The sequence below is a fragment of the Sprattus sprattus genome (assembly GCF_963457725.1).
Source record: "Sprattus sprattus genome assembly, chromosome: 8".
In the NCBI taxonomy this organism is placed as follows: domain Eukaryota; kingdom Metazoa; phylum Chordata; class Actinopteri; order Clupeiformes; family Clupeidae; genus Sprattus; species Sprattus sprattus.
The window spans coordinates 24,266,804-24,276,803 of record NC_137927.1 but is presented as its reverse complement, the minus strand read 5'-3'; the positions used below and the strand labels follow the sequence as shown (position 1 = coordinate 24,276,803).

At 49.2% G+C, this 10,000-nt stretch overlaps 1 protein-coding gene across 1 annotated transcript in view; it reads left to right on the top strand.

The window, feature by feature from the left end:
* The window catches only part of LOC308369604 (neural-cadherin), a gene marked incomplete at both ends in the record, with an annotated part of 162,694 nt that overhangs the window by 103,503 nt on the left and 49,191 nt on the right, over positions 1 to 10,000 (top strand). The window contains one exon of the mRNA XM_080844100.1: positions 6,872 to 7,149. Within this exon, the coding sequence (XP_080700226.1) occupies positions 6,872 to 7,149 (278 nt within the window). The remainder of the gene's footprint in view (positions 1 to 6,871; positions 7,150 to 10,000) is intronic.

Below are 10,000 nucleotides of genomic sequence, written 5' to 3'. Positions count from 1 at the left end.
ACGCATTGATCAGAAGCAGGTGAAGCATGACGAGGCAGAGAGAGGGAGAGAGAGGGGGGGTGGGGGGGGGCGGTATGAAAGAACAATGGTGAAAGAATGTGAAGAAGCAAGGGAGACGGAGAAGGAGGAGGAGAAGAGAGAAATACATTTCATCTTGTATACCTGAGCACTGCTCAGAATTCTTCTCCAAAGCCTGGCCCGTCCTCTGAAGTCCTCCTCCCACTCTCTCTCTCTCTCCTTCTCTTTCTCTCTCTCACACACCTTCTCTGCCTCTTAGGAACTCGCTCTAGATGCACTCCGCAACCCAGGAAGTTCCGGAGAAAAAAGTTTGCTCTCTCAGAACTCATTGATATGAAGAGCGAGAGTGCAGATCATCCTGTGTTGTGGAAAGGGCCCATGATAATCGAATGAGATTTTTTGTATTTATTTAAGAGAGCACGACACGCCACACGCTCATGTCCAAATATGTGTTTGACAAACAGTGTGTGTGATTTTGGCTGAGAAAAGAAAACTTGAACAGAAAGAAAGAGGAAGGAAGGAAGGAAGGGAGGAGGAGGGGGTTGAGAAAAGCAGTCCCTTGGTCTCTCAATTTTTAAGCAACGTTTTATCCCTCTGCCCTGATCCCTGATGCCAGAGTGTCTCCCCCCTCCTCCAACCCCCCTTCACTCTGCTCTTTCCCCCACGCCTGCTCCCCACACTGGGGCTTTGAAGGGCCCAGGATCAGCCCACCAGCCTGCAGGGGTCTGGAGGGCTGTGAGGGGAAAGGAAGCTGTTGGAACAGCACGCTGTCTTCCAGGGGTGAAACACCCCATCATTGAGATGTGCTGGAGAGAGAGAGGGGGAAAGGGAGAGATGGAGAGAGAGAGGGGGAAAGGGAGAGATGGAGAGAGGGAGAGGGAGAGAGGAAGAGAGGAAGAGGAAACACACTGATGTAGAGCCTCGTGCTGATGCTTGGAGGAACACGCCAGCGGGGGCGCGGGGTTCAGAGCAGGCCACTGAAAGATTAAGCAGAACCTCTTGGCTGCCTCAGGAGCGGGAGTTGTCTGTCTGTGACGTAAGTGGTCTGCATGCTTGCTTGTGGAGATGGAAATGAGTCTTTAAAGAGATTTCAAAGGCATACGCTACAACCTTTAGGTAAATGTTTCATAAAGCTGCCAAGGTACCCGTTGTAAGGCATGCTAGAGCTGACTTTCCTACCTTTGAACAAGTGTGAAAGTCTGCCTGTGAAAGAAATACCTCCTGCTGTAGAACCATGTTGTTTGGAACAGGCTTGTTGAAAGTGCATTTTACAGTATCACAGACTATAGAGGAGCTCTGCCTGCTGTTGCTTGTTGTGTGTAATGCGTCTCTTTTGCCCATTCAGCCATACTTTTAAGCCAATCATATATTTAGTGGTGAAAAGCAAGCTTGTGCTTGAATACAATTTTTGGTAGAAATGGAACTGAAAGCTTTTTTTTGTGGCTTCAAAGTTCATATGAAAGAGAACCTTTTAAGCCGTGATTGTAGCCGAATGACTGGCTGTTTACGTCTGGGGGAGTCTTCGAATCAGTCGGGGGGAGAGTGCGAGTGAAGTGCAGAATGATTAGCTGGAGAGAAGAGCAGCGCCATGGTGGGTTTGTCTGCTGCTTGCTTTTTCATCACAGATATTGCTTCTCCTCTTCTTCTCCCACCAATACCACATCCCTGTAGTATAACTGCAGGCTTTGGTTTGTGTGTGTGTGTGTGTGTGTGTGTGTGTGTGTGTGTGTGTGTGTGTGTGTGTGTGTGTGTGTGTGTGTGTGTGTGAGAGAGTGAGAGTGAGAGTGAGAGTGAGAGTGAGAGTGAGAGTGAGAGTGAGAGTGAGAGTGAGAGTGAGAGTGAGAGTGAGAGTGAGAGTGAGAGTGAGAGTGTGAGTGTGAGTGTGAGAGTGTGAGTGTGAGTGTTTGCGTGTGGGTTTGTGTGTGTGTGTGTGTGTGTGTGTCAGTGTGCGAGTGTGTGAGTGTCAGCGTGAGTGTGTGTGTGTGTAGCAGAGAGAGAGAATACATGTTAAATATTTTCTGTATGTGTATTGTTGAGCCCCTCCATGTTGTTGGGTTGTGAGCATGTCTGAGAGAGACTATGGTTTACAAAATGTCTCTCTTTAACAAACAAAGAGGATGAACCAGCTACAGGTGAGGCCTGAGGGATCCCGGTCTGTCTTTCAGAAGAATAAAGCATTCTTTTCTCTCTGACACACTCATCCCTCTGGTGTCCTGCTGTGGAGAGAGAGAGAAACACTCTCAGTGGACTGCTCTGCCCTCCTCCAGGGAACTCTGGGTATTGAGGTTCCATGTCCCATGGGTGCCTCAAAAAGATGTTTGAATAAAGCAGACATTGCCTTCCTCCCTCCCTTCCTCCCTCCCTCCCTCCCTCCCTCCTCTTCCTTCTACATGTGCCAACAGCCCGAGGAGAAAAGAGAGAGAGAGGGGGGGAGGTAGGCAGTCAGAGTAAAAGAGAAGAGAAGAAAAGAGAGAGAGAGAGAGAGAGAGAGAGAGGGGGAGGTAGGCAGTCAGAGTAAAAGAGAAGAGAAGAGAAGAGAAAAGAGAGAGAGAGGGGGAGGTAGGCAGTCAGAGTAAAAGAGAAGAGAAGAGAAGAGAAAAGAGAGAGAGAGGGGGATGTAGGCAGTCAGAGTAAAAGAGAAGAGAAGAGAAAAGAGAGAGAGAGGGGGAGGTAGGCAGTCAGAGTAAAAGAGAAGAGAAGAGAAAAGAGAGAGAGAGGGTGAGGTAGGCAGTCAGAGTAAAAGAGAAGAGAAGAGAAAAGAGAGAGAGAGAGAGAGAGGGAGGTAGGCAGTCAGAGTAAAAGAGAAGAGAAGAGAAGAGAAAAGAGAGAGAGAGGGGGAGGTAGGCATTCAGAGTAAAAGAGAAGAGAAGAGAAGAGAAGAGAAGAGAGAGAGAGAGAGGGGGAGGTAGGCAGTCAGAGTAAAAGAGAAGAGAAGAGAAGAGAAGAGAGAGAGAGAGAGGGGGAAGTAGGCAGTCAGAGTGAAAGAGAAGAGAAGAGAAGAGAAAAGAGAGAGAGAGGGGGAGGTAGGCAGTCAGAGTAAAAGAGAAGAGAAGAGAAGAGGAAAGATGTGAAGAGAAGAGGAAAGGTGGCTTTATTAGATTGTTCCTGATTTGCTGCTAGTCTTATATTGACTCTGGGTCCCAGTGCGCGCTCGTGTATCTCTATCTCAGAGCTTTAAGGCTGGGCTGTGTGTGTGTTTTTCTCCCCGGCTGCCATTATTATGTTGCCTGTGCTGTGCTGTGCTGTGCTGTGCTGGGGTCGGTGCGGCGCGCTGGGAGACGTCCTCTCCTCTGAAAGAGTTTTAACCTCCTAGACGAGTCCTGCCGGTGACCTCCCTCTGCCTCCACTCGCCTACCAGAGCTCCATCAGGGAACCTTCAGAGAGCCAGCGCTCACGCAAGGCACACTGAGTTCCACAAGCTTTTGGAGGGCATGTGCTTTTGTGGTATATAGTGTGTGTGTGTGTGTGCGTGTGTGCGTGTTTGTGTGTGTGTGTGTGCGTGTGCGTGTGCGTGTGCGTGTGCGTGTGCGTGTGCGTGTGCGTGTGCGTGTGCATGTAAGTGTGCGTGTGCGCATGCGCAAGTTAGACTGTGATTGTGTTGTGTGTATGAGTATGTGCGTATCTGTGACCGCGTGTGTGTTTGTGTGTGTTTGTGTTTAAGCGTTACTGTATGTGACTGTGTGTGTGTGTGTCTATGCATGTGTATGGTAGTGAAGGGAGGCTACAATGCGTCCCTGTGATGTATATGGAGATGCGTCTGCTAATCCAGTGGGGTCAGTGCCCCCATCAGTGATGGAGCTTCTCACCCCGGGCTGGGTTGTGTGGCGCGGGGCAAGGCAGCGGAGGAGGTCGTGGACGGCATGTAAACACCAGCATAATGGATAGACATCCCTAGCCACAAAGCGAGACTCAATCAGAAGGATAAATATTTTCCCTTTGTCACTGCCTCTCTTTTTCTCTCTCTTTGCCTCGCACTCGTATTCCCTGACCTACACACACATGTGCACGCCAACGCTCAGCACACAGACGAACACTGATGTCAAGGATGATCAGAAGCAAACAGAAATGCACACTCTGTGTGTGTGTGTGTGTGTGTGTGTGTGTGTGTGTGTGTTTGCGCGTGTCAGCACCACCTTGCACCAGAGCAAAATAGCCTCTCCTTTTCTGTCATTTTCCAATTTCTCAGGTAAACAGCTGCTTCCAGCCTGATGGCAGTACCAGTGTTGTGGGTGTTTGTGTGCGGGTATGTGGGTGTGTGTGAGTGTGTGTGTGTGTGAGAGTGTGGGGGGGATGTGTACCCTTGGGACTTGCACTGGCTGTGGTTGCGTAGAGGTGGGCGGCTTATACTGCTAGCGGTGGTGGTGGTGGTGCTGAAAGCAGCCTTCAGTAGTGATGAGCCTGGCGCCCCGGCTCCTGTGTTTACCCCCACCCCCACCCCCACCCCCACCCTGCGCTGGCCACCCCATTAATCACACGGCCTCCCCTACAGCTGCACTCACACACACACACACACACACACACACACACACACACACACACACACACACACACCCACTCACACCACCGCCAATCCTGCTGCTGCTGCTTCAAGAGGCCTTATTTACAGATCTCCACCTCTGACCCTGACGCTGCCTCGCCTTACACAACTGTGTGTACCTACAGATACCACTAGGAACACACACACACACACACACACACACACACACACACACACACACACACACACACACACACGCACACACACACACGCACACACACGACAAGCACACACACACACACACCACACACACACACACACAAACACACCACACACATATACAGAATAAAACGCACACAGTTTTAGAAGACACACACACACACACACCACACACACGCACACACACACATAAGTATGAACACCCAGACTCACACACATTCGCGGGGCCTGCTGCACTCATTAAAAGGGAATGGAGCAGCCTAATCCATGATAAGGACACTATCCAATTACACTTTCGCCAGGGAATTACCCTTTCATCCCTCCCTCCCTCCCTCCCTCCCTCCATTCCCCTCTATCCTGCGGCACACACTCATCCGTCTCACAGGCTTCCTCAGGACGGCTCTATCTTGGGCCGGGTTGGGCCGGGCCATGCCATGCCGGTGAGTTAACACTGCAGGGCCGGATCAAATGATGTGGGAAACCAGAGCGCCGCACAAACACTGGTCATGTGACACCCCCCCCCCCCCCCCCCCCCCCCCCCCGCTGAGCTCATCAGCTTGGAGAGCCTTTGAAGTGCTGTGTGTGAGAGGCATGTGCTCAAGAGGCGTTTGTGTGTGTTTGTATGTGTTTGTGTGTGTTTGTGTGTTTTTGCGTGTGCGTGCGTGCTTGCTTGCGTGGGTGGGGTGCGCCCTAGAAGTGATGTGTGTGGTATGTACTCGAGGTGTGAGTGTGTGTGTGTGTGTGTTTGTGTCTGTGTGCGCAGAATGTGTTGGACTGTGTGTGAAAGTACAAGTGGAGACGTGTGTGTACATGAAGCATATGTTGACGGGACGAGTTGTGTGTGGGTGTTCGCGTGTGTACCTATGTGTGTGGGCATGTGGGTGAGTGAACAACAAATTCTCAGGTAAAAGGGATGTGTATGTGTGTGTGAGAGCAGTTGCATCTCAAGTGAAAAAGAGTATTTGAGAGAGTGTGTGTGTGTTTTGTGTTAGTCGCTATAATTGTGAGCGCATATATACTGTGTGTGGTAGTGCATGGGAAAAAAGAATGTTTTCTACCTTCACTCAGTTCTTACACACGTTCTGAATGCTCTTAGGAATACAATTACAGAGTCGGTCCTTCTCTCCTGGTGTTTTCCACTCTCTTTGACTCGCTTTCATTCATGTTCCTGCTGGTCTACCCTGCAATTCTCCCTCGCATCCTCTATCATTTCCCTCTTAACATTGCCCATCTGTCTATTCTGCCCATCACCCCTCTTTCTATTCTGCCCTCCAATCCTCTCTTCTCTTCTCTCCTTTCCTCTCCTCTTCCTCCTCTCCTCTCCTCTCCTTTCCACTCCTCTCCTCTCTCTTCTCTCTTTCCCTGTGCCTCTGGAATGAATCAACGTCTTTTCTGGTCTCTCTCCTCCCTTCTTTCTCTCACTGACCACCCCTCTTTCCACTTCACTTCACTTTCTGATATACTCAAGTAGTCTGATGTACTTAAGACGGGTTCAGTTGAGGCTGTGGATGTTTTTGAGGGAATGTTGGCTGGTTGCATTAAAATTGAATATGCTTCTCATAAACTGGTTAATGATGTTATGACTTCTGCTAGGGCCTGGGCTCAATTTGAAAGTGTGAGAGGGAGAAGCTGAGCATTTACTTTTCTTTTATTAATGCAATGGTGTCAACCTGATTGGAGGTTGTAATGTTTTATGTGTTTTAGTGGTGTACATTTGTGACAGAGTCAATAGTTCAGTAAAGGAGAGTGTTTAAATATCTCCCTCTCTCTCTCTCCCTCTCTCTCCCTCTCTCTCTTGCTCTTTGCCCCCCCCCTCTCTCCCTCTCTCTCTCTCCCTCTCTCTCTTTCCCCCTCTCTCTCTCTCTCCCTTTCTCTCTCTCTTTACCCCTCTCTCTCTATCTCTCCCTTTCTCTCTCTCCCTCTCTCTCTCCCTCTCTCTCTCTTTCCCTCTCTCTCCCCCTCTCTCTCTTCCTCTCTCTCCCTCTTTCTCTCTGCCTTTCTCTCTCTCTCTCTCTCTCTCTCTCTCTCTCTCTATCTCTCTCTCTCCCTCTCTCTCTCTCTCTCTCCCTTTCTCTCTCTCTCTCTCTCTCTCTATCTCTCTCTCTCCCTCTCTCTCTCCCTTTCTCTCTCTCCCTCTCTCTCTCTCTCTCTCTGCAGCTGCAGTCCTTCCTACAGGTGAATGTGACCCAGGTGTACGTGGACGTGTGTGCGGAGGCGGCGTGTGGCACGGGCAGCGGCTGCTCCAGCCAGATCAGCTTCACCGACAAGCCCAGCGTGCTGGACTGCGGCGGCATGGCCCTGGTGACGGTCACCGTGGAGGCCAAGGCGGTGTGCAGCTGCGCCGCCCGCGAGCACCTCCACCAGAGCTGCGCCTCCTATCCCAGAAACCCGTGCCACAATGGCGGCATGTGCTTTGACACACAGGGAGGCTACAGGTAAGGAGAGCTGGCTGCCGCATCTCTGTGTGTGTGTTTGTACTGTTCAAGATCTCTCTGTGTGTTTTATAATGTTCAAGATCTGTGTGTGTGTGTGTTTGTACTGTTCAAGATCTTGCTGTGTGTTTGTACTGTTCAAGATATGTGTGTGTGTGTGTTTGTACTGTTCAAGATCTTGCTGTGTGTTTGTACTGTTCAAGATCTGTGTGTGTGTGTGTTTGTACTGTTCAAGATCTCTCTGTGTGTTTTATAATGTTCAAGATCTGTGTGTGTGTGTGTTTGTACTGTTCAAGATCTCTCTGTGTGTTTTATAATGTTCAAGATCTGTGTGTGTGTGTGTGTGTTTGTACTGTTCAAGATCTTGCTGTGTGTTTGTACTGTTCAAGATCCGTGTGTGTGTGTGTTTGGACTGTTCAAGGCCTCTCTGTGTGTTTGTAATGTTCTCGTCCTTCTTGTAACAAGTTCTTATCTTTACAAGATGTATTTTACAATTCAAAAAGGTAGAATTAGTGATAGGGTTTGTAACTACATACTGTCATAAGTAATTACATGGTAATAAATGTGTGATAGACAGTGGGATTTCCTCTGTTTGGTGAGATCTGCTTTTTATGCATGAGAACTTCACACTGCTGTTGCATTGCTGGAAGTGAAACAGTAATAGAAAGCAGGAGTGATTTTGAACAGTAGTGGCCAACTCCTCTAGGAATCATCAGAGAGCATGGATAGGTTCAGAGCTCACAGCATGATGCATGTTGGTCTAACGTGCTCTGCCGAGGTGAAGCGTCTGATCTGGAGTCAGTGCCTTGGGAGGGTAGTGGCTTATTTGTGACATACGTATGCAGTATATCTTTGTTTACCAAAGTGGCTCTATTGCTTTAGGCTGTTAGGTGCGATGGCTGAAAGAGCCCTGTGGGGGTACTAAGAATTGAAGGGATGGTGTTTGGTGTAAAGGAGAATATATGGTGTTGATACATTATCACATTTACACCTATAATCGTAACACCACAGATAGGTATTATGGAAAAGATACCGGCACCTTTAAACTGGATTTTACGAGATGGATGGTATTAAAGAGCAGTGAGTGTCCAATATATACACCATGAACATGAAATACAAATGGCATTTATGCGTTTTATTGGTCAGTTTATGAGTTTGATCTTATTGAGGTGCCACATAAGCAGCATTGTGTTGCCTGTGTGAGCTACGGGTGGAGGACTTTGGTGCCACGCACAGGCAGAAGGGCGCATGAAGGTGAGGGGTGTGTGTGTGTGTGTTTGTGTGTGTATGTGTGTGTGTGTGAGAGAGTGAGTGTGTGTTTATACGAGCAAAGACAAGCACCTGTCACCCTCCCTCATGAATCTAGGCCACGGGGCGTGTGGTGGGGCATGCCAAAAAAAGCCCCGGCGCTAACACTGCCAGACGCTCCGGTGTGTGACGAAACCCGGTGAAACCCGCGCGGCAAGCCAGCACCAGACATGTGGCAAGCCTCTCCCTTCTCTCCCTTCTCTCCTCTCTACCCCCTCCTCCCTTCTCTCCTCTCTCCTCTTCCTCTCCTCTCTTCGTCACCTCCAGTGCAACACAGCGCCGAATTGAAGATCAAGTGGACTTTCCTGAAGGATCCAAGCCACCATTTGTAAATCTAATGGGCTCACCTCAGAGACCCCTGGCAAATATGAAGTGCGGCGCGCTTTTCTTCTCCCCTCTTTTCAATTATCCTGACCTGGCACCACTATTGATTCCCCCTCCTTGAATAACAATATGAGAGCAGAGAGGTGGAGAGGGCAGGTGATAACTCCCTATCATAGTTACACAAGAAAGTCTTTTTTTTTTATCCCGCATCAATTTCTTCTTTGTCTCTCTCCCTCTCTCTCTCTCAGTTGTTAATACGTTTCCCCTATATATGAGTACCGATGTTGGTGCTCCCCGCAGCCGCACGTGTGTCGTATCTGATTTTTTTGGTGACGAGTACCTTCCCCCGTGTCCGTGTGCGCAGATGGACAGAATTCTAATGGATGCTACATGTTGTGGTTTTTGGTGCAGTCGAGGTATCTCCCATTAGCTCCCCATGCTATTGATCGGGTTTCCGGTGCCTTGAATGAGTGTGGGGAGGCCTGCCTGCCGACTGCAGCGCTGTGCGGAGCTCTAGTAATTGCTGGTGGGCCTCTGTTGAGGAGGGCTAATCGCCCCCGGTGATACAGGAGAGTTTTTCCCCTCACCGAGCGATTAAAAATGCAGAGAAATGAACACATCATAAATACCGACCTGGCAGCTACCAAAGGAAGCATTTAAAAAATGGAACAGGGCACATTTTAATCTTGTATAATTCATCTATGGCAGAGTCGTACCTCAGATCCTCCACCATCCCTCTCTCTCTCTCTCTGCTTCTATCTACATATTTCTCTCTCTCTTTGTGTGTCCCCCCCACAAACACACACACACACTTTCACTGCCTCTTCCTCTGTCTATTTCACACACACACGTTCTCACTGGAACTGGCACAGACACGAACTGAAGTAGTTGCACAGACACGTCCTGAAGTAGTTGCACAGTCACACACATCTAAATATACACACGCATTCACACAGACTCAAACCCACTGTCTTCCTAGCTGCTTGTGAGCGTTGTGGTTTTCCTCTCTCTCTCTCCATCACCTCCACTGGGAGTGACATGTATTGATGTGAACACAGATGCCGTGGCTCAGCCGTTCCCACGTAAACCTGTAATCTGAAAGAGGGATGTCAGGGAGCGACAGTTGTGTGTCTGTCTCCGGCATGACTGATCACACACACACACACACCCACACACACACACACACACTAACACACACGCAAAGACATACACGTACACACGT